The sequence below is a fragment of the Solanum verrucosum genome, unplaced genomic scaffold, assembly GCF_900185275.1.
Source record: "Solanum verrucosum unplaced genomic scaffold, falcon-dt-bn FXZP01000229.1, whole genome shotgun sequence".
Taxonomy (NCBI): Eukaryota; Viridiplantae; Streptophyta; class Magnoliopsida; order Solanales; family Solanaceae; genus Solanum; species Solanum verrucosum.
The window spans coordinates 2,938,113-2,963,561 of NW_026020011.1; the positions used below are offsets into that span (position 1 = coordinate 2,938,113).

Sequence of the window (25,449 nt, forward strand, 5' to 3'; positions counted from 1 at the left end):
AATATAATATAGCTATAGTTTGAATTAATTACGGCTCGCAGCTTGATTTTAGCTTTAATTACGTCACTTGACCTCTTTTATACATATACAAATACAAATTATACACATATATATACAATTATATGACATATATACAAATACAATTAGCGCCTCTCCACTCTCTGACCTTTCTCGCTCACCTCTCTCCTCTCTCTCCTCTCTCTCCTCTCTCTCCCAATCTCACTCGCCTCTCTCCTCCCTCTCCCAATCTCTCTCCATCATATGTACAAATACATATGTATATCAGTTAAATATATATATATATATATATATATACAGTCCGCCTCTCTCCACACTCTGCCCTCTCTCACTTGCCTCTCTCCTCCCTCTCCCAATCTCGCTCGCCTCTTTCCTTCCTCTCCCAATCTCACTCGCCAGATATACAAATAGATATGTATATTAGTTACATATATACAATTATTTGACAGATATACATATACAATTCGCCTCTCTCCACTCTCTGCCCTCTCTCGCTCGCCTCTCTCCTCCCTCTCCCACTCTCACTCGCCACTCTCCTCCCTATAACATGTAGCTACGAATCGTAATTAGTAAACTATAATTATGGATCGTAATTAAGCTATTTTTGAGTGGCTATATGCGAAAGTTCCCCTTTTTAAAAATAATTTTCACCATGATCTCCTTAATTAATTCATAATAAATTCATAAAAGTAACTTTTTCAATAGTTTACAAAGGATAAAATAGGAAAAACACGATAAGAAAATCAATTGTATCAACACCTAAAAGTCATTCGTGTGTTCTCTTCTTTTGCGCTTTATTCGATGGAAGTAAATATTCAGAAAATCTCACTCTCCTAAATGTCTAACAAGAAATATGCACATTTCAGTGACCACATCTTCAATGGAAATGATACTCTATATGAATAATTAAAATTTAGGGATACGGCATAAGTATCACTCTAGATTATGATTGAAATTTCAGAGACATGTTTTAACTAAACTAAGGTCCTATTACCTTCCTGAATTCATTTTTTTTGTAATTTTGTACACATTTTGGCTTACGTGGCACACTCTGTAACTCCACGTAGTTTAGGCGTGTTAGAGATGTTTGGATGTCACGTAAACCAAAAAAGTGTACAAGATTAAGAAAACAATGGTTACGGGGGGGGAGGGGGGGAGGGGGGGGGAGTTAATAGGACCTTAATTTAGTTAAAAGTGTGTCTCTATGATTTCGGTCATAGTTTAGGGTACTTATGCCTTATAATGTTTATTCAAGAATTTTTACAAAGATAACAGTTTGTTGTTATTCCATCCACTTTTACTATTAATTGCTACTATCTACCATTATCAATTACATTACAAGAAAAAACAAGATTTGTAACGGAAAAATCCATCACAATTCCACCACAAATTCTACTTTGGGAGGGATTAGTGACAAATGAAATGAAATATTGAAAATTCCCCCGAACTTGACATAAATTATTAGTTTCGTCTCTGAACTATTGACAGCCTTAAAAACACCCCTCTACTTGACTAACTAATTTAGATACACCCCGATCTGTCACATGATATACCAAGGGGTCTCAAACTCTTGTAAAAGCATGTGACTTAATAAAAACCCAAGTTCTTGAAAACACCTTTAAAATTGACTAGAATTTAATAGTGTATTTCACTCAGTTTGCAAGATCGAGGTTGTATTTAAGTTCAGTTAGTCAAGTAAAAGTGTACTTTTAAGACTGTCAATAATTTGAAAATGAAACTAATAATCCGCACCATGTTTAAGGATATTTTCAGTACTTCTATTTTATAATTTATTATTATTATTTACAAATTCTGTGGATATATCATATACAAAGAATAGAGAGTTGACTTAGGCTATCATATCAATCTAACATATTGTACGATGCATATTTATCCATCCTAAAAGATAAAAGCATTTTGTTTGTAGTTGTTTTGTTGCTGGCCAGTAGACTCCTAACCACCTCCTTATATCATATCAATCTAACATATTGTACAATACATATATATCTTACTGACATATTTTATGACTTTTAAGTAAAATGCACATTATCTACTGATCAATTTAATTCAATGTCCTTATTTCACTGAATCAAATATGTCATCAATGCTTTATTTTGACTTTAAAATAAAATGCCTTTTAGGCTACTGATCGATTGACTAGTTGGTTAGATAAATGTCATTCACACAAATATAATATCTATATTTTAAGACGATTTTTAATTTTTATCCTTTTAAATATATATTTTTTAATTTTTGTCCTTCAATATTTTCACTAACAAATAAATAATCGAATATACTTTTGATATTGAAATAACAAATTACTTTTATAAGATATAAATTTACATTTTCGTATTATAGTATTTCGCTAGTCATAAGACATAATAAGTTATGTAATATAGCTTATATAACATGTTGTATATCGAAAAGGCATTGCAGGATTCTTAGAGAAAACATGAACTAACTCGGAGCTTAATAATGAATGAAGGAAAATTCTTCGAGCTTTCTCCGCCCACAATATTTTTCATGAGAGCACGTTGATTCTTAGCAATATGTCAAATGCCAACGTAAGTCATTCTCACGAGCATTCAATTAATGCCAACTCCCTTTAACCCCCTACTACCCACTGCCCCTATACGTACACATACAAAAAATAAAAATAAAATTCTACCTTGTTTTCCACACACATATATAAGGACTTAATTAGTAAGTTTTCTTTTTCCCAATGAAATTAAAATTCAAAAGAAACAAAAAGCCAAGAAAATGGTACTCCCAATTATACATACCCTTCAAATATCATTTTTATCACTTTTATTCTTCACATTTCTTCTTCATACTACAATATCTTACACCCCTTTAGCCAAAATACTTTTTTTTCTACTTACCACACATCTTCACTTTTTTCTATTATTTTCTCTATGTACACTTATTTCACTTTACTATTATTATCATACTCGTCCACATAGGGTTTTCTTGTTAAACTATACATGTTACAAACCACCACTACATAGGAAATGTTCTTATAAAATTTCTGAATCATACGTTCTCAAGAATGTACATTTAGTCGAAAAATCGATCGATTTCATGCGTAACATTTATCTTAAATCCGGTTTAGGTGATGAAACTTATGGACCACCATTTATATTTGAAGACGATGATGGTGATAATAATAATAATACGAACAATGTACCTACACTAAAAAGTGCAAATCAAGAAGCTCGAGAAGGGGTATTTTCGTCTATCGATGAACTTTTAGGTAAAACCCTAATTGATCCTCAATCGATAGACGTTGTCATCGTTACATGTGGAGGGTTTTCACCTTCTCCTTCACTCTCTTCCCTCATTGTGAACCGTTATAACCTTAGATCGGACGTGAAAACGTATAATTTGAGTGGAATGGGATGTAGCTCCGGGGTACTTTCGATTGATTTTGCAGCTAGGGTTTTGCGTGGGAGTCGAAAAGTCCAAAATGCCCTTGTTGTTATTACCGAGAGCATAACTTTAAATTGGTACCATGGTGAAAATCGTTCGATGCTTGTTACAAATTGTATATTTCGTGTTGGATGTGCTGCTGCTATAATGAGTAATAATCCTAAACTTTTCAAAAGGGCAAAAATGGAACTTGTTCATTCTCTTAGAACTCATCATGGTGCTGATGATAGTTCTTATAGAGCTGCAATTCAAGAGGAAGATGAAAAAGGTACGCATATATTTAGTACAGTCAAACATCTTTATAAGTTATAACATTCTTGTTTGATCTGGTATCTTTTAAATATTACTATTATAAAGAACATATAATATAACATAACATGAAATATCGATTCTACATATTGCAGGATATATAACATTTTATGTCTTTCTAGGAACATGCATCGTTGGATATATAGCTACATTTAAGTGTTTAAGATTTATATTATGTAATGATTGTTGTAAAAAAAAATATTTAGATAGGTTAATTTCTATAATAAACAATAGCTAGTAATTATAACTTAATAAAAATGATAATAAACTTGTTATAATAGGTAACTGATCGTCCGAAAACAAGGTGAGTATGTGTGTGTATATATATATATATATAAATTAAATCCTTTGATATTATATCCATAATATTCTAGAATTGTCTTTTTAGTTTCTTAGTTAAAGTTTGACATTATTTCATTATTAGCTTGTTTTTCGAATAGAATAGCATTATTTTATACTTAAAAATATTTAATTTTAAACTTTTCTATTTTATTTTTATAAAAAAAATTTACAGTCACACAAATATTATATGATATGTTTAAGATAAAGACAAATTCATTGAACACATGTATTTTTGTAGTTATAGAGGTTCATATCCACTATTTATTATAATTACAATGAATTTTTAATTTTACACAAATTTATACTTTACATTAAATATATTGAATTCAGATGAACCTAATATATTTATATATTAAATATCCTTCTTTCTTTCTTTCTTAAACTCCGTTAACACGGTTGTTCATATGACAGGTAATACTGGCATTTCACTTACCAAAGATTTGGTAAGAGTGGCAGGGGTTAACCTACGTCAACACATCAAAATCCTTGCTCCACGTGTCCTTCCATTAACACAAATCACAAATTATATTTACTCAATGATCATCTCTACAATATTACCTCAATCGAAATTCAAGCCAATGGTTCCTGATTTTACAACAGCTTTCGAACACATGTGCATACACACAGGTAAGTTGTCAGTCGGGGTGTCAAATGAACGGGTTAAATTAATTTTAAACGTATTTCTTAAAAGATACTTGAGTTGAAATGAGTTAACAAATAAATCATAATTTCACTTGTTCAATTATATTTTGTTTAATTACCTATGTAGCTTTAATTTTCTTTTATTATGACTATATATAATATATCAAATAAAAAAATATGTTTATAAAAAGAATTTGATAACATTTCTTTTTAATCAATATGAATAGTTTAAAACTTTTGATCTCTGCTTGTCCCATAGACAAACCATCAAAGTAGAAAGTCAAGAAATTTTTGGGTCAAGAGGGGTCAAAAGTCAAAGACTGTTACATTAATGTCATTCTTGTACATCACTTTTCAAAATAGACATATTATTTTTATGAGCTAATTTTATCGTTCTGACGATGCATATAGGTGGGAAAGCAGTTATAGAGCAAGTTAGTCGAGTCCTAAAATTGAGTGATGAAGTGACGGAGGCAGCAAAAATGACTTTGAATAGATTTGGTAACACATCTAGTAGCTTAGTATTTTATGAGTTAGCTTATTTTGAAGCACAAAAAGGTAAAGTGAAAAAAGGGGACAAAATGTGGATGATTGCATTTGGGACAGGTTTTAAAGTTGGAAGTTTGGTGTGGAAATGGATTCAAGATTCAACTCAAGATTGTGATAATCCTTGGAATGATTGTATACATAATTATCCATTGAAGGTTTGGTGAATGAATTTTAATTAATTTAAGACAATAAAAAAATTATATGGTGTAGAAAGAGATATCACAACCATATATGTATTAGTTAGTAGTTTATATAGAAAAAATGTAATTGGATAAGTCTTTATCCTTTTTGTGTTGTATTCGGAGGTAAGGTCAAGCCCCCTCTTTGTATCTGTTTCATGATATGTAATATTTCAGATAATCTAGAAAACTTAAGGTTGTTTTAGTAATTTGAACAAAAGAACATCTTATTCAATACTTTGTTACTAAATACATCAATTGTTAATCAACAATTTCAACAGTTCTATTCAAACACATAATTATTTATTTATGAAATTATTTTCAACACTTAACTCATATCAATCATTTATAATAGACAAATCCAAATAGACTCTAATTAATATCGATAACCAAACATAGAATAAAATTATTCCAAAATTGTTATCCCTTATCTCTTATCCCTTATCCTATCAACCAAACGGATAGCATCACTTAGGTTTTACTCCATGTATATCAACATGACAACAAATAGTTCAACATTTTCTTGGCTCAATGCACATTTTCAGGAAAAGATACCTTCTCCATTTTACTGAGTTCATTAATTAATTGTTAATAATGAAGAAATTAAAGATATTAAAAATAAAATTATAACAAAATAATATAATCCATGATTGAATGCCTGAAATGCCCCAACACAAAAGAGTTTTTTTAATTATTTTTATCATTATCAGAAAATATTATTGCGGCTAATTATAGCTATATTTATTTTTGTCCTCTTCGTGTATTCTTTATTAACTTTGTCTTTGTGTAGTTTTTTTATGGGACTCGGCATTAGAGCTTTTGATTAAATTCGAATCACGCACTGCAGAGTTTCTTTGTGAATGACGTTTTCAAATGGATTTTCTCCATACTCAGAACTTGGACCCGAGACCTCTAATTAAGGGTGAAACAGTCTCACCACTGCACCATTTCTCTGTGTACAATTATCTCTCTATGTTAGAAAGTGGAGTTTAAATCTTATAGAATAATCCAAGTGCAATGTCTTGGATCAAAATAGAACTCTAATTAGGTTTGGGGCTCCATGCAAATCTAAACAAGAATTAAATAAGGGACAAACTACAATTAAAGTGTGACCTAAAGTCACTATTAGTAATTTCTCCAGAGAAGTTATTTCTATTTTTCAAGAATGATCTTTATTCGTTGTAAAAAGGGAAATATATATATTTATACATAGTAGTTTTTGTTTTATTCTTTTTTAATTGAACTAAGAGTAATGAGCTAGAGAGCAAAATATGTACTACAGGGAGACTAATCCGATATGCAAGAACCACCTTTTATTCATAGGTTTCAATGAAGGATCACTAGTAGTGTTTATAACAAATTAAAAAGTATTTGACAAATAAATATGGACGGAGAAAGTATATAATAAGAAAACAGTCTAAATTTTCCCCTATATCCCTATCCACTGTCGTTAATAATAATGAGCAATTTCGACTCAAAGATATGAATAACCCCAACTTTTAACAAAAGTCAATATCAAACTATTTCGCATCGTTCAAAGACACTAAGATTTTATCTTTGAGTTCAAAATTAATGTTTCATACTCAAAAGTTAGTGTGGTTAAACATTGTAGAGATAAACCCTAATCGTTACTTGTACCCTAATTTATTCAAAACAATTACTTAACTCTCTTTATTTCATGTGACAACATTTTTCTTTAGCCCTTCTCCCAAAATAGTCCCACTACTTCCTCCTCGATAACCAAATTACACTCAACTTATAATTCACCTCACCTAAGTGACTAATAATATAGGCAGTAAAAACAAAAGAATAGTTACCATCATTTTTTTTAACTTTACCAAGGCAAGAAGTAAAAATAAAGATATTTTTTTAAAAAAAACCTACCTACTTTAATTAAGTTTCCTCTATAATCACGCCCTTTCTTGAAACATACTTCATAGTTCATATACTATTATAATTAAATGTGTAGTTTTGTAAAACAAAATGATGTATTTGAATGAGACTGTTTTTTTATGAAAAATATGTAGGTTTCTTAGATATCTTATACTTATTTTTAGTATTTGATAAGTAAAATAGTAATTAATATTATCTCAAGAGCATTTATATGTAACTTAGTAAAACAGTACGAGAGTGAAATGTGGTGGGGAGTGTTGTGGGGGTTCAGGGTTCGGGGGTGCGTGGGGGTTTGGGGCATTGGGTGAGTGGGGAGGAGATATTAATGAACTTGAAATATCATTTATGAAACTTGTTTTACTTACCTCCGTTAGGAAAGTCATTTTCTTTATTTTAGAGAAACTTCATATCTAAAAAAAATAAAAAATCGAAAGCATTGTGATTTGTGACTAACAAAATATGAAAAAATTAAAAATGTTTCATCCACACCATACACACCCTAAGAGGGAAAATACAGATAGCGAGATTTCTATAATAATCATTCATTTGGTAACAATTTACTATCACAATCAATTTTTTATTATATTATTACAACAGACAAATAATATATGAAGAAACGATATTGTTATAAAGAGATTTTACGAAATAATCATAATTGGGTGCTTAATCCAATTCCTTTTCTTTTTGTCTTTCACAATCTCCTAAGCTGGCTCACTGCTGTATCACTCCACTCTTTTCTCCCCTTCCCAAGGGATTCTATTTCTTGAAAATAAAAATAAATATTAAATTTACAATTCATTACATGAAAACAATACATATATTATATCATTTAACTTATCTTATTTACAAAATTATAAGTCGATTAGCATGAATTTCAAAAAGTGAATAGGTTATATAATATATGCTATTATAAATTATCTTTTGTACAATCAGTTTATCGAAAGGATATTTACATGTAAACCTCTTTAAAATGTGGAGTTTATAATCTTGAATATAAGAAGAATTTCAAAAAGTGAATAGGTTATATAATATATGCTATTATAAATTATCTTTTGTACAATCAGTTTATCGAAAGGATATTTACATGTAAACCTCTTTAAAATGTGGAGTTTATAATCTTGAATATAAGAAGATTTACCTGATACAATAGATAAAAAGTGACATGATTGTGTAAAAATAGCTTATGCCGATGATGTAAATAACATAAAATTCTTTATAGATAACTGGAAAACTACATAAAGAAAACTGATATTTAAATGCAGCTGTATTTTCTCTTTATTTTCTCAAAATAAACTTCATTAAAGTAAAGATTATTTCCGGATAGAAAGTTTACATAACAATTTTTTTTCAATATCAAGTTAGTGTTCCATAAAGATTACACAATAACTTTTTACTTCACATACATGATAGTTGATATTCCCTCCATTTCAATTTGTTAGCCCGTTAATGCTTCTTTCACTTTTTGGCAACTCTTTAATATCAATTTTCCACGTGACATGCTTTAGACCAGAATATTCTATATATCTTTAGTTAAAGTCCACAAGATTCAAAAGTCTTATATACTTTCTTAAACACTGTGCCAGGTCATTAAATCAGACAAACAAATTGAAACGGAGGAAGTAAATTGTTTTCAAACTAGAGATTGTGTGAATTTTAAGCACTCCCATCACTAAACTAGCCCTCTATCACATGCATGTTGTCTCCTATTATTAGACTTTTAACTATATCTTCCAAAAAATTTAACCATCATCTTTGTGTGTGCCACTACTTCTGCAAAACTCCCATTTCTTGATTTTTCACTGTCAGTCCACTTCAAAGGCTCAACAAATTTGAGAGAAGATGACAACTTTGTCATATTTTTTCATTATATTCTTCTTCTTGTTAAGTTGTTTGAGTCCAAGAAGAGTGAACTCTCTGTCTTCTGATGGAACAGCTTTGCTCTCTCTTCTCAAAGCAACTTATGACCCTTATGCTAAATCATCATCATCTTTTGTACTTTCTTCTTGGAATGCTTCAACTTCAACTCCATGTTCTTGGCAAGGCATTTCTTGTTCTCCTCAACAAAGAGTTATTTCTGTTTCTATTCCAAATACATTCCTCAATCTTTCTTCTTTTCCCTTTGAGCTTTTTTCACTTTCATCTCTTCAGCTTCTCAATCTTTCTTCTACTAATATATCTGGCTCAATACCTTCATCTTTTGGTTTGTTTACACATCTTAGGCTTCTTGATCTTTCTTCTAACTCTCTTTCAGGACCTGTTCCTTCAGAACTTGGTGGACTTACCTCACTTCAGTTCCTTTTCTTGAATTCAAACAGATTGAGTGGAAGAATCCCATATCAACTTGCTAATCTTTCTTCACTAGAAATCCTGTGTCTTCAAGATAATCTCCTTAACGGGTCGATTCCGAAAGATTTAGGCTCATTGGTATCACTCCAACAGTTCAGGATTGGAGGGAATCTAGAGTTGAGTGGTGAAATACCTGCAGAGCTAGGAATGCTCACCAATCTTACGACGTTTGGTGTCGCGGCTACTGGACTTTCAGGGGTTATTCCACATACATTTGGTAATTTGATCAGTCTACAAACTCTGGCAGTGTATGATACTGAAGTGTTTGGTTCAATACCACCTGAACTTGGGATGTGTTCAGAGCTCAGGAACTTGTATTTGCACATGAATAAGCTTACCGGTCCAATCCCTCGTCAGTTGGGTAAGTTACAAAAGATTACTAGCTTGCTTTTATGGGGAAATTCGCTTACTGGCCCTGTCCCGGCTGAGCTATCGAATTGTTCATCCCTTGTGGTTCTTGATGTCTCTGCAAATGACTTGTCTGGCGAAATTCCGGGTGATTTAGGGAAGCTTGAAGTTCTTGAACAGCTTCACTTATCTGATAATGCACTTAGTGGGGCTATTCCAATGCAGTTGAGTAATTGTAGCAGCTTAACAGCTCTTCAGTTGGATAAGAACCTATTATCCGGCACGATTCCTGAGCAAGTTGGTGAGTTGAAGTACTTGCAGATTTTCTTGTTGTGGGGGAATTCGGTTTCAGGAACTATCCCGGCTGCTTTCGGAAACTGTACTGAACTGTATTCACTTGACCTCTCAAGAAACAATCTCAGTGGTTCAATACCTGAAGAGATATTCAGTTTGAAGAAGCTGAGTAGGTTGTTGCTTCTTGGGAATTCGTTAACGGGAAGATTGTCTCCGAGTGTGGCAAAATGCCAGTCTCTGGTCAGGTTGAGGCTTGGCGAAAACCAGTTTTCTGGACCAATACCTGAGGAGATAGGACAGCTGCAGAATCTTGTGTTTCTTGATTTATACATGAACCATTTCTCTGGTGAATTGCCTTCTGAAATTGCCAACATTACGGTTCTTGAGCTGTTGGATGTGCATAACAATTACCTAACCGGGGAAATACCATCATCGCTGGGAGAGCTCGTGAATTTAGAGCAGCTTGATCTCAGCAAGAACAGCTTCACTGGTGAGATTCCGTGGAGTTTTGGTAATCTCAGTTACTTGAACAAACTTATTCTTAGCAATAATCTGCTTACTGGTCCAATTCCAAAGTCATTTAGCAACCTGCAGAAGTTAACTCTACTTGATTTGAGCTCCAATAGTTTATCTGGTGCAATTTCACCTGAGATTGGTTACATGACAAGCTTAACAATCAGTTTAGATTTGAGCTCAAACCGATTCACAGGTGAACTCCCTGAGACGTTATCCGGATTGACACTGTTGCAATCTCTTGATATTTCTCATAATATGTTGAGTGGAAGAATCACAACTCTAAGCCTCTTAACCAGTCTCGCTACTCTAAATGTATCGTATAATAATTTCTCAGGGCCTATTCCTGTAACACCTTCCTTTAGAACTCTAACATCAAACTCTTTTCTCGAGAACTCACTCCTTTGTGAATCAATTGATGGCTTCACTTGTTCTGCACATATAACTAGAAGGAACGGATTGAAGTCTGCAAAAACCATAGCTTTGGCTGCAGTGATTGTGACTTCTGCATCCATAACAGTCGTGGCAACGTGGTATCTTGTGACAAGGAAGCATAGATATGAATTTGAGAAATCACCTGGCATGTCAGTCTCTGCAATAGGGACAGAAGATTTTTCCTATCCGTGGACTTTCATCCCTTTCCAGAAGCTCAATTGCACCGTTGACAACATCTTGGATTGCTTGAAAGATGAAAACATTATAGGGAAAGGCTGTGCGGGGGTTGTTTATAGAGCAGAAATGCCAAATGGCGAGTTGATTGCAGTGAAGAAGCTCTGGAAAACAAAGAAAGATGAGGAACCAATAGATTCTTTCGCTGCTGAAATTCAGATTCTCGGTCACATTAGGCATCGAAACATAGTGAAGCTCCTTGGATATTGTTCAAACAAGAGTGTTAAGCTTCTTCTCTACAACTACATCTCAAATGGTAATCTTCAACAGCTCTTGCAAAGTAACAGGAACTTGGATTGGGAAATCAGGTACAAGATTGCGGTTGGATCAGCTCAAGGCCTTGCTTATCTTCACCATGACTGTGTGCCAGCAATTCTTCATAGAGATGTCAAGTGCAACAACATACTCCTCGACTCTAAATTCGAGGCTTATTTAGCAGATTTTGGACTTGCAAAGCTGATGAATTCTCCAAATTATCATCAAGCTATGTCCAGAGTAGCAGGCTCTTATGGCTATATAGCTCCAGGCAAGTATCTTTCAACTTTATTTTCTCATCTTAACCTAAATGTTGTGCAGCTATATGATGCTTTGAATCCTTGTGTTGAATCGTGTGATCATCGCATCTCTAAAAGCTTAAGTTATTAGAGAAAGGATACACTTTTGTATACACTTTTCTCTACTAAATCATATCTTCAACACATGCGGCTCTGATTCTTGCCAAGCACGTGGATAATGGGTGACGCTTAGACTTCAACCTAGGATACCATGTTGAAATGTGTGACTCTCTCATTTAGTTTAAGTTATTAGAGATGGTACACATTTATTTACTTCATTATATCGTCAACAGTTCCCAGATATAGGTCAAAACGAGAGTCACAACGTTATGAGCTATAGTCAAATTTGGAAGGATAAACTAAACAAGTTATGCTTCATAGATGTTAACACTATTTTTTACCACTATGGTTGCAGAATATGGATACACAGTAAATATAACAGAAAAGAGCGATGTCTACAGTTATGGAGTGGTGCTGCTGGAAATATTGAGTGGACGTAGTGCGATTGAGCCTCAGATTGGTGATGGACAACACATTGTCGAGTGGGTGAAGAAGAAGATGGGAAGCTTTGAACCAGCTGTTACAATTCTTGATTTGAAGCTACAGAGTTTACCGGATCAAATGGTGCAAGAAATGCTTCAAACACTTGGAATAGCTATGTTCTGTGTGAATTCATCACCCACTGAAAGGCCAACTATGAAGGAAGTAGTGACACTTCTAATGGAAGTGAAGAGCCCAACTGAAGAATTTGGAAAAACTTCTCAGCCTTTAATCAATCAGTCAACTCAAAGTTGATTCATTTTTTGCTCACATTTTCTCTCTTTTACTTTAGAAGAAAGACTAGTCATTCTATGAAAAGAGAAGGAAAGCTAGTTTTGTTGCATAGGTTATTGTAGGGATTCTTGTACAGTTCCACAAACATCTTTATTTCCTAAGGTAGAGGTGTTTGGCCGAGCTTTTAGAAACAAAATAAATGTTTTTGAGTGGTGCGGAAGTTGTTTTTCAGAAGCTAAAAAGCAGTTTCTCCCCGAAAGTACTTTTGGGACTTTGAAATTGATTAGCTAAACACAAGCTGCTACTCTGCAAAAGTACTGTTTTGAAAAACACTTCTAACAAAAAGCACTTCTTGAAATAAACACAGGCAATTAGTTTCTCAAGACTTCAAATTGGTGTCCTTGTCTTTCAAATAACTAAAATTATGTAATTGTAATTGTATAGAAATAAAAAGGTAGAAGAAGAAAGATACATTTACAGCCTTTCAAGGTAAATACTTACTGTGGAGGCTGCAATGTGACATACAATTTTCATTATCCCCAAGTAGTCATCTGTTGGCAGCAAAGGAGCATCTACAGAGGTCAGATATCTCCACCACGTAGGGACTGTCGATACGTCTCGCAAAGTGACTTGTTGTGGAGACTTTTTTCCCAGTCCAACCTGTGTTTTAGGTTTGGGTGTGTAGTTGGTCGAAAAAAATTCATAATCAAGAAAGATTTCTGTCTCTGATGACAAACATAGGGTCACTAAACGGTAAAATGATGGCAACATAGTGACAGAAAAGGAACAACAGTGACCTGACAAAATGGCTCTTTGCATTGCACAATTTGATGACCAAAAAACAAAAATCATCGATTGTAGATTTTACAAGAAAGAAAAGAAAACAAAGTTCCGTATACATGATTGAGCCCTAGCCATGTTAAGCAGACTTAACCCTTGTATTTTTACTTGACGATGAACTCCTACCCCTGAATCCAACAACATTTAGTTTCTTTGTGGAGAGGCTAGAGCTTCGGCTATCTACTCGTCTCTTTCCAGTAGAACTGCTGGTCTTTTTGGACAAGTTCATAGCTATCTTTGGTTTTGACTTAGATGGTACTTTGCCAAACTTGGTTCCTGGGGATCTTTTTGAATCGGTAGTCTTTGGAGATCTTTTTGAATCGATAGTCTTTCTTGTAACACTCGAGGATTTGCCTGTGGGAGCTGTAGTCTTGCCTCTTGAATTTGAAACTTTCACCGACTTTTCACGCTTGTCCTTCTGTTCAGTTATGCGAGACCTGGCATTGTCTCTTTTGATACCGTCTACTGAGAGAGACTCCAAGCTCTCATTCTTCTTAATGGCTTCCTCAATGCAATTGGCCAAAAGCAAGTCCTTTTTGGCAATTAAACTTGTTACTTTCCCTACCACATGCAAAAAAAAGGTATTTTGAGCTTAGCAGGCATGAGATAGTGTCAACTGAAACAAAAAGCTCAAATAGATAGTGAGAATTTCAAACTTGCATGAATGAAGTAAGAAGCACATGCATCTATCAGAAACCAAGAAAGCAAAGCAACATCATCAAAAGCATTATAATTTACCTTTGGCACCCATACGAGCAGTCCTTCCCGTGCGATGGAGATAATCAATCTAAAATGTCAAAGGAAAAGGATAAGGATTTATACATAAAATGAACTGGTGTTAGCTTGTATTGGCAAGATGATGTCATGTTTTGCAAAGCCGACGATGGTGCTTACAGAATTCTTAGGGAAATCAAACATGATGACATGATCAACATCCAAGTCCAGTCCTCTAGCAGCCAAGTCTGTGCAGACTAAAGTGGGACAATCTCCTTCATTGCTCTTAAACTTAGCAAGGTTTTCAACCCTGCAGAAGAAAAGTGTTATGAATGGAGGGTAAAAGTGAAGCATATAAAACTTGATTGAGTGGTGCTTCTATTACAGGGAACATAAATCTGTTAGAATCATGGGCATTTCATCTATCTTGACTTTCTAACATCTTGGAACTTTACACCTAAGAAATAAGTAGTTCATGCTCTTTGACTCCAGCTAGTTTTCCCCTTTGTAGAAAAGTTTTAAGTAGCAAATTAACCTTATTGTGGTTCTTTCCATCTTTTGTCCATGAACAGTGGCAAAAGAGAGCACAACCATAGTAATGACTAACAAGATATTTTGTCCTTATGATCCTCGAGATGAGGAATGTCTGATAACCAATCAAAGCTAAAGTCAGAAATTCATATCTTCCCGCTAGAAGTGAAGAGGTAGAGCATGGAGGAGGTCAAAGTAAAAGGAAAAGGATCAAAGAGAGTATGCAGCAGATCAGGCAATGCATTGCCTGTTGCATGAATATTATTCAGCTGTTCTCTTCTTACCTTTGCTCTGCTGGAACTTCCCCATGGTAGTTAACAGTAGAAATTTGAGTTTCATTGAGAAAGTGATCCACAGCACGACTGGAATTCAACGTGTTACAGAATACCATCACCCTATTTCCCTTTGCTAAACTTGGCTCAAGAACCTGGCAATTACATAATGTAAATCAGAATTTTCCTGATTTATATATTGTGAACTACAATAAACATTATATGCAAAACTTAGATTGTTCTTTTGTCAACAGCTTGTATACTGCCACCCTATGGAAAGAAATCACACATCTCTCGAATATGAAAATAGGACTTCTGAGTGTTGAGAGCCACTAAAGCCAAGAGATAACAACAACAGGAGTGTAGTTAATTCTCCTTACAATCTTAATCATTTCTTCTTCCGCAAATTGACCAAATGTTTCAAATTACTGACAGTAAAACCCCATAAAACTTTAGCAATCACACAGCTGAATTTGTTCATTAAATATGTGACAGTCTTTTTTTTTATGACAAGGGAAACCCGCAGCCGCTACCTTAAATATGTGACGGTCTATCAACTAGATACCCTTCATAATCTGTTAACTAGATTTCCTTGAACAGAAAGATCAAAGGTCTCGTTATGAGAAGGGGACAACAATAGAAGTCAGTCAAAGTACCATAGTAGTAATATTAAAGACAGACCTAAATGATTCACATACGCGGGTTTCAATTAGATTTATATTTTTCTGTTTTCTCCCAAAAATACAGACATTATATCAGGCTGTATGTACGCACTTATAAACATGCCTGGCATGAAGGAAACAAGTACATAAACAGTGCTACACCTGTAGTAACGCCTCCATCTTGTTCTCAGAACCTGAAAGCTTGATGAAATCATGACGAGCAGAAGCAATCTTCTTATGTAATGAAGAAGTACGCAAATGCTCAATCCCTTGAAATTCCTCGTCAACCAGCTTTTGAACTGCCTGCAAAGCATACAAATATCAACTGAACAGCCTCTTAAGTATAAAATGTGCAAAATGAATCGATTGAAAATGCATAAGATGGAGATGAATTGCATGCAAATAATGCTACATCACCAGAAATAAGCCATTCTACAATGAGACTATCATGTACAACTGCCTAATCAGTGATTTACAGTATGTTAAGGATAACTTTGACGACAAGCCACTCGCCTTGAAATCTTAACACAGGATCTTAAGCAATTAGGGTGACATAATACAATGATAGCACTGCTTTGATGACAAGCCACTTACCTTGAAGCCTTAGGAGATAATACAGGATCTTAATCAATAAGAGTGATATGATACAATGACAGCACTGCTTTCAGCAGTAAGAGCTGAGATTCTCCTCGTCTTGCACATGAAATAATGATCCAAACAAAACTTTCCTTGCTAGTTTTATTTCTCTTGCAGCGCATAAAAATATCCTAGACAAATCCAGTGATAAAAGGATAATTATATATCAATATTAAGCATTGCATCCTTTGTTGAAACTTATGGGACAAAGCTCTATTCATTGTTTTCCTATCTTCCCTTTCCTTTGTGATTTTTAACTTCTTGAAAATTTTCTACAGCATTCAGTAAAAACACTCGGAAGGTGCATGTACACTAATCTTTTGGCAAATCTAAGAAGGGTGTATAGATGGCATCGTGTTCCATTTATGTCAAACAGATTAAACAACTATCACCATTGTTCTTGTCAAAACAAGACTCATTAGCAATTACTAGGCCCGCTATAATTTATTTTTGATAAGATAGGTCAACTATAAAGAGCACTACAGAATAATTTATGTAGCAAACACTTCTATTTTTTCTCCTTTTCTTTAGGGGTTGCCGGATGACCCTTTTCCACACAGCTGCATCATGTAGGTGGAAGCCCAAACACCCATGGAGCTTATACTACAGTAATTGATAATTAAAAAACAAGTTTCTTTTTATAAACAAGACAAAATTAGATACTTTCCTTTTCTTTTTTTCCTTTGATACTTCATGAGTAACAACACTACCTCTTCGCACCCAAGGGTATGGCCTAGTGGTTAAAGAAGTGAGCAATCATGAGGTCTCAAATTCAAGTCCCAACCGAGGAAAAACTACTGGGTTATTTCCTCCCTCTGTCCAAAGTTAGTCAGCATTTCTGCTGGTGGGACGTAACAAGTGCTCCGTGAAATCAGTCAAGGTCCATGCAAACTTACCCCGACACCACGGTTATCAAACTTCATTGCAACCATTGAATAGAAAAAGGATTTTTATGTATGCCACCATAACTGCAGCCAATCAATAGCTAAACTTCAACCTACATCATGAGTAATAAATGCTACCTCTTCACACCCAAGGGTATGGCTTAATGGTTGATGAAGTGAGGTGAAAATCATGAGGTCTCAAGTTCAAGTCCCAACCATGGCAAAAATACTAGGTGATTTCCTCCCTCTATTCAAAGTTAGTCAGTATATGTGCTGGTGGGACATAGCAGGTGCTCCGTGTAATTAGTCAAGGTGCACGCAAGCTGACTAAGACGCGGTTATCAAAAGAAAATCTCTACCTCTTGATATCAGAAACTTAAACATCAACAGCTTCGTTGACTAAGAAATTTTATGAGGGTCAACTTCATTGCAACCAATGAATAGAAAAAGGAACTTCATGTATGTCAGCTTAATTGCAGCCAATCAATAGCTAAACTTCAACCTAAACTATCAAGATACATTTTTTAAGTACATTTTTAAAGACAAAAGCTTAAGAGACATGTTGGTGAAAGCAACCATCAGTTTTAAATAAATTATTTATTTAGTCTTTCACAACCCACTAGAATACCTTTGTCATTGTTGCCGTCACCAAAACAGTTTGAAATCCTTCATCACCAGTCTTTGAAGCACGGTTTTTCAATGGTGCAAGAAATTTTCGTATATCAGGACCAAAACCACGATCAAACATGGTATCAGCCTCATCCAAGACCTATCCAGAGATTGTCACAGTTAGATACATGGAAAACAAAGTACCTACTGGAAGAAACAAAAACAATTACCAAGTATCTGATGTCACCATAAACCATATTTCCCTCTTCAATATGTTGTAGAACCCTGCCTGGAGTCCCCACAATCATGTCAATTGGGCTTGCCAAACAATCTTCTTGAGGTCTCAGACGGCTGCCACCACTAATCATGGTAGATCTGAATCGAGCATGATGACTGATAGATTTTGCCACACGAAAAACCTGCAATGTCGATTGAATTCCGTTAGCCAGAAGAGTCCTCTCACTTTTAATTAAGAAAATCCTTTCATTAATGGTAAATAACCTGCTCACAGAGCTCCCTAGTAGGGCACAACACAACAGCTCGGGGGCGCCTAGGCTTCATGAGCATACCATCCAATTCCTCATCTCGTCTCAACAACTGAAATTCAAACACCATGTCAAAAAGCAAAACTATGAATAAGAGCTAACCTACTAATCAGCTCTAATATGACGTTACACAAAGACATGAGTTTTTATATAATGGTTCACTAGTACCTCAACCAATGAAGTTTGTGCGATTTAAAGTTTAAAACCCATTAAATTCTTCAAACCTACAAAGCTAAATGCAATTCAGTTTTCAATACAAGGAAGCTCCATTTATGAAAGACATTCCACTGCCATGATTTTTTATAGCTACAAAAAACTGGTCAGGCAGAATACTTCAGTTTTATGCAAAGCCAAGCGAAGTTGGATTAGGAGTTGAACCAATCCGATCCAATTTTAGATTGTCTTGTTTACTTCCCCAAACCAGTATATAGGCTTAGTTGATGTTGTTATACTTACTAGACAGTGTTTTGGATGGCGAAAGGCGATAAAAGGCGACAAGGGTCTGCCTCGTCACAAGGCGAGGCGAGCAGCGAGGCGCTCACCTTTTTGAAATGCGATACCAATTAATACCAAAAAGTTAAAATATTTAATTGCATATGTAAATAATCAAATTCTCAATAGCAATAACATATTAGCAAATATTTCAATTCAAAAATTGAAATAGATAGTACATACTAAAAGTCTAGAACTTGAATGAGAAAAAAACAGAACAAAAGTCAAAACAGAGGTAGAAGTGACTATGAAGTCTGATGAAGAAGAAGGAAAAAGAAACTGAGGAAAAAGAAATCTAAAGAAGAAATATGTACTGGTTGGACTTTGGAGTAGCCGGAGAAGTATGGCTGGTCACCGGAGGTTTCTAGTCGAAAACCCTAAAATTACCTTTTTACTTTTAAAACCCTAAATTGGTCGCATTTTTTTTTAAGATAATACAAAAGGCGACGCCTTTCCCGCCTTTCTTGCCTCTCGCCTCTCACATTTGGTCACCATGGCGTCGCCTTTTGGAGATCGCCTCGCCACAAAGCTAAAAGGCGATGAAGGGTCGCCTTGCCTCGCCTCTCGCCATTGGCGACGAGGCGATCGCCTTTTACAACACTGCACTAGGACTGGTGTTTGCAGGGAGTTTGCTTTTTAATCTGGCAATTTGCAAATCAGTAAATGATAAGTATAACATTGTCAGAACCTCATGTTGAGTACCTCTAATTTTCGTTAAAAGGTCATTAATTTAGTAATGGAATGGAACAGAGTTTCTTGGAAAAAAAAAAAAAAATCTTGTTATTTTAATAATCGTTATACTGACAAAAGACAAATAAAGCAACTGTTTAGGATCAGGAATAGAATCTCTGAAGTAGTTGCTTGAATTTGTAAATCAAGACAGGGCTACCCCAACTGGTTTCATTGAAGGGTAGTTGATCAATTTATATAACTCGCTAAAATTGTTGGAATTTCAGGCAGCATAGTACATCATCCTGGATGAAGTTCATCCCTTTCCTAAGTTATAGCAATATTAATCCAAACCATCTCCTCCAAACTTAACTAAAAAGGAAAACATAACATGACAAGCTACAGCTAGTATTACTCACTAACTAACAACAAATACAAGTCATTATACATTATCAAACAACCAATGTGAGTACAACAACAAAAACATATTCAATGAAATCCTACAAGTGCGCAATTGGAAGGGTAGAGTGAACACAAACCTTACCCCTACCTCGTGGAGGTAGAGAGGCTGTTTTCAACAGATCCTCAGCTCAAATGCAGCAAATCAAGTAGTTATGAATAGAAAACTGACAGTAATGAAAACATGGCAATTAACAAGGAAAGCAGTACAGAGCATCCATAATAGGAACAACAACAACAACAAATCAGCACAATGACCATAACACAATGGAATCAAAAGCAAGAAACTACATGAATAAGGCTAATACTACAAAACAGTCAGAAATGAATGTTTCACCTGAACAATAGGCAACATATAAGCAAGCGTCTTCCCAGAACCCGTATGCGAACCCAATACCACACTTTTCCCTTCAATCACAGCAGGTATCCCAATCGACTGAATCTCAGTCGGTTCCGAAATACCCATTTCACCTAAAGCCCCCATAACCTCTTCCGTCAACCCCAATTCCTCAAAACTCGACGCCACCGCTTTCTTCTTACTCTTCTTAACCCCTCCATCATCAACCTCCGCTTGTTTTCGTACTAATTGCTTGATTTCAGAATTGGGTTTTGGGGATTCTTTGAGATGTCTAAGTCTAAGTCTTTCTAAAAGAATTGAATGCTTAACGGGTTGAAGTGCATCTTCTTCTTCTTCAGCAGCAGCAGCAGCATAAGAAGGAGCACTAGTAGTTGTAGAAGAAAGGGGTCTAAACCCTAGATAAACCCTACGAGGCTGAGGAAGAAGAGGGTTTCTGGTTAAGGGGAAACGGAAAGGGATGAGAGAAAGGTTGAGCAGGGCTCTGCCTGTAACTCCCATTTGTGCTGTCTGGTAGCTTGGTTGATGACTCTAATGGAGTATATTACAAAGGCTAAAGCTCCACTTCTGATAATGGCAACCAAAAAAAGAAAATAGAAACTCAATAAATATCTTTTTTATTTATAATAATGAAATTATAATATAAGGTTTTTATGTGTACAAATGTACATATTTAGTTTATATGAAAAAAAAGGTTTATTTTACCTCTTTTCTATGAGAAAAAGGATCAATTTTACCCAAAATTATATTACTCGTATAACAATGTCATTTCATTTCCTAAATGGTTCAAACATATTACGTATAGTTTTGAGGTGTCGTGTAGAATTGAATCCAAGATTTTGTTCACAGGTTTGACATTCAGAACTTTCAATTGAACCGAAATCTTATTCAAAGGTTTGACATTCGGAACTTTCAATTGAACCCAAGATCTTGTTCAGAAGTTTGACATTCGAAACTTTCAAATGCTCGATCCGTCTTCGTTAGGATGTCTAAGGTGGACACCAAATCTCTTGCCAATGCTCAACTCTATTTTGTTCCTCCACTTCATTTGTGTCCTTCCATAACTAGCATTTGAGATATAGCACCTGAGTTTAACTTAATCTCAAAAGCTAACTCATGAAGAGAGGTTTGTTTAAATCCATATAAGGAAACCAAATTCTCATCTTTCTTAACAAGATCTTATTCGAATAATGATCACATTAATGTCTATTGCCTCTCAACTTTTTTTTGTTTGATAACTAATGTGAATATTACCATAACCAACAAGCACAAACAACAAATACAGCTAAAAGCCTTGCTACTGATGAAGTGTCCTTAAACCAGCAATGAAGAACAATGGCAGTTAGAATTCCAACTCATATAACAATCTTTATCTGAACAACATGCCATTGCGAGTAACTAAATCTGTCTCGGGATAAACATAGTACATTTTTCAAGGATCCAACATAGGTGCAACACATTTTAGGAAAGTCCGAGCAATATAGCCCAAGAATAATGCCTATAAGAGAGATGGTTGTGTATGCTAATTAAGACGTTGGATATAGCACACTGAATGTGGTTTCACAAGTACGATCACTGTGTCTTACATTAAGTTGTCTAGCATATTTTTTAGACATAATACATAAACGTGTCATTTAACTTGACAATTCTATGAAAGTAAAACTAGGGAAAGCAGAGATATATATCTGTAAACTGCAAGAAGACATACATGTCACATGATATAATTGATGAAATAATTAAACGTATGTGTATAATATAATGTCCTATGTTATATTTGTACAAGAAAATTACAAAGGGATCCCGATTGCTTTTTATGGAAATTATGAAGTTGTTTTCAAAGTCCATTCATTGAGGAAATTCAGTGGGCATTTCATGGCTGCATATGATAGAGGAACAACTTTCATGGTTGTGTTTGCCTTCATATGTAGTAATCACACAGCTTGAATCATGTCCATGATCTCTTTCTACTCTCTTCCCTCCTCGACGATGAAAATTCAATTCAAATTCTGAACCCGCCTCTACATGATTGTAAATAATAAAGGAGTTGATTTCATGATTGTGTTTACCTTCATATGTTGTAATCAAATAGCTTGAATCATGTCCATCTCTTTCTACTCTCTTCTTAACCTCGCATCCTCGAATTGAACACTTGTAGTAATTCCTATTTGATTTTGCACAAGGAAGAATGATCAGAATATGATAAAGCTTATAGAAAATTAAATTTTACACTTGTCACTATAACAAAAATAACTTTTTGCGATGATAAATATATGCACATTAACAAAAAACGCTAAAGTCTTTATTGACATTAGTTAATTGCATTGGATGCAAAGTCGCCATAGACTTTTTGTTTTCTCTCAAAAAACAAAAAGTGTAACATGGACAGAGGAGTATGCATTTTGACTCTCATTCAGACTCATTTCAACTTGTTTAAATGGTCATGATGATATGTCACTATGTCAAGCTGATGTACTCCACTTGGAGAGAAATATAATTATCCACTACAGTAACGACAACTAGATACAAATAGTACTTCCTCTGTCTCAATTTATGTGACTTACTTTCCTTTTTGGTTAGTCTAAAAAAGAATGACACATTTCTATATTAAGTAACAATTTAACTATAAAATATTTCTTTTACCCTTAATGAAATGATTTACAGTCACACAAATTTCTATCATTCATTTTGGACCACAAGTTTTAAAAGTTTTTCTTTCTTTCTTAAACTTCGTGCCGAGTCAAACTACCTCACATAAAATGGGACGGAGGGAGTAATACCCTTTCTATATATGCATTGAGTTAAGACAATTTTTATTTGGTGTAGCAAAAGGAAAAAATATTCATAGGGACACATGATTAAGAATTATGGTATTATAATGAATCGAAAAATAAAATAAAAGATTTTAATCATACAAGTTTTAATTTGATTCTTTAAAGAAGATAACGTGGCAGCTAATCCACATTATCAACCTTCTATTCTAACTTTTAATTTTCATATCAAATTAAATTATGTCACGTGAATTGAAACGAATGATTATAAAGCAAGAATTATGATTGTGAAATATATTGTTGGGTACCCACAAGATTGGGTGCAGCAAAATGCTAGGAGTGGTCCTAATCTTCAATTTAATATTCACATTAAACAAACAACTTGGTCATTGAGAATGTCCATCTCATAAATCTATTTATGATTCAATATCCTCTCATCAATTTAGAAGAAAAATAAAAGAATTTCCAAAAGGTAATTAAGGAACTCAAGGGCTGTCAAATCCAGAACATGTTCATATTCAGGATCACAAAAACAAAAAACTATTTTCGTTTCAATTTGTTTGTCTTATTATCTTTTAGTTTATTTTAAAAATATTGTCTCTTTACTTATCTGGCAACTCTATAATTCAAATTTTTTACATGACATGTTTAAAACTACAAGATTAAAGAACATTTTGGTACATGTATTTTTAATTTAAAACCATAAGATTCAAAAGTGTTTCTTTACTTTGTTAAACTTTGTGTCAAGTCAAAACCTGACAAACAAATTAAAACAGAGGGAGTAATATATAATACATAATATAATTACTGCTTAATTTTGTGGTGTATATTGGAGGTAAGGTTCGATCTCCCTCGTGTTCCACCTTTCTGATGAAATACATACAACATATTTATGTGATAAGTCATATAATTTTATTAAAAATAAAAGAAGCAATTTTAAGGAGAATAATTATATAGAATTACATTCCAAAAGATCTGCATGAATATTAATTGATCATCATATATTATATATATTGGTGAGATGGGAATGCATGAGCTCATAATATATGTATTTTACCTCAAATAATTTGTGTTACTTTTCACCTTCTTCTTGCCATACTTTCTCCATTTATATCCATCATCCAAAATTTCAAGTTGAGTCTTTGTGCTAAAAGCAATAACATGTCTTTCATTCTTCTTTATCATCTCTTTCTTTATAATCCCCACTTTGGATTTTCTGTAAACAAACATCAAAAACTACATAAAGAAATATATATACACACCAATATAAAGAAATATTTAAAATAGATTAAGATCGTACACTTAAACTTGTGATATAGCTAAACTTAATTCCAGACTAGTTAATGCAAGAACTATATATAAAAGAACCAAGATTTCGTATGAAATATATAAAAAAATTGTTAATTCATAACATAGTCCAAACGAATCCACTTAAAATCTTTACTGAATTATGACCAACCATGATATTAGCTAATCTTCTTAGCTTTGATGACTTACTCTTTCAAGTGATTAATATTTGATGGTGTGGCATAAAAGGAAGTGGTAGAACTTGCACTATTGGCACTACTACTACTTATTTCATGCATGGTGGGATTGATTTCTAAAAGAGGAGTATTATTGGAGTTGTTATAGGTAGGAACATAATCAACAAGAAGATGATCAAGAAATGAAGAAAATTCAAAATCTTGATCAAGAAAATTATCTTGAAAATTGTAAGTACAATCTTGATTAGTCATGTGTGAGTAAAGAAAGGGAAAGGTGAAATTAGGGTTTTCTATATGAGGAATGTGTGTTTCTAGGAAGGTGGAGTTCATTGTGTTTAGAGAGAAATAACTAGCCATTAAAACCTAAGAAAGACTTTGTAAGAGAGAGGGATGACTTTTATAGAATGGAAAGTGTGCTTCTATATAGCATTGTTTTGAGAGAGAGAGAGTTTCCTCACCACCTTCCTAGTAGGATCTATGGTGTTTCCAATTTCTTTATCTTCCCCTCTATTTATTCGATATTCAAAATATACTGATTTGATTAATTCAAATTCATGCTACATAGCGTTCTTTTAAAAGAAATTATCGATGCCAGAAGTTTTTCTATTCCTAAAGCTCGAATACAAGATCAAGGTTAAAGTTGGTGGGGAGTCATGTGGACTAAAAGGGG

General features: G+C 34.1%; 4 protein-coding genes across 4 annotated transcripts; 2 read left to right on the plus strand and 2 right to left on the minus strand.

Moving 5' to 3' along the window:
* The first annotated feature begins 2,778 nt into the window (after positions 1 to 2,778).
* On the plus strand, positions 2,779 to 5,453 carry LOC125820176 (3-ketoacyl-CoA synthase 17-like). The gene is made up of 3 exons (XM_049499602.1): positions 2,779 to 3,715; positions 4,510 to 4,725; positions 5,152 to 5,453. Exons 1-3 carry the CDS (start codon positions 2,779 to 2,781, stop codon positions 5,451 to 5,453), a joined length of 1,455 nt encoding a protein of 484 aa, XP_049355559.1.
* A 3,676-nt stretch (positions 5,454 to 9,129) lies between these two features.
* LOC125820218 (LRR receptor-like serine/threonine-protein kinase RGI5) lies at positions 9,130 to 12,880 on the plus strand. Its single transcript, XM_049499647.1, has 2 exons — positions 9,130 to 12,057; positions 12,501 to 12,880. The coding sequence occupies exons 1-2, from the start codon at positions 9,201 to 9,203 to the stop codon at positions 12,878 to 12,880; spliced, it is 3,237 nt and encodes a 1,078-aa protein (XP_049355604.1). The 5' UTR covers positions 9,130 to 9,200.
* Positions 12,881 to 13,657: 777 nt separating this feature from the next.
* LOC125820166 (DEAD-box ATP-dependent RNA helicase 39) lies at positions 13,658 to 21,115 on the minus strand. Its single transcript, XM_049499591.1, has 9 exons — positions 20,510 to 21,115; positions 18,509 to 18,604; positions 18,238 to 18,426; positions 18,027 to 18,167; positions 16,041 to 16,181; positions 15,229 to 15,371; positions 14,594 to 14,723; positions 14,438 to 14,486; positions 13,658 to 14,260 (listed from the first exon to the last, which is right to left on the minus strand). The coding sequence occupies exons 1-9, from the start codon at positions 21,026 to 21,028 to the stop codon at positions 13,779 to 13,781; spliced, it is 1,890 nt and encodes a 629-aa protein (XP_049355548.1). The 5' UTR covers positions 21,029 to 21,115; the 3' UTR covers positions 13,658 to 13,778.
* A 1,117-nt stretch (positions 21,116 to 22,232) lies between these two features.
* LOC125820208 (probable WRKY transcription factor 51) lies at positions 22,233 to 24,505 on the minus strand. The gene is made up of 2 exons (XM_049499636.1): positions 24,353 to 24,505; positions 22,233 to 22,688 (listed from the first exon to the last, which is right to left on the minus strand). Exons 1-2 carry the CDS (start codon positions 24,478 to 24,480, stop codon positions 22,373 to 22,375), a joined length of 444 nt encoding a protein of 147 aa, XP_049355593.1. The 5' UTR covers positions 24,481 to 24,505; the 3' UTR covers positions 22,233 to 22,372.
* Between the last annotated feature and the right edge of the window lie 944 nt (positions 24,506 to 25,449).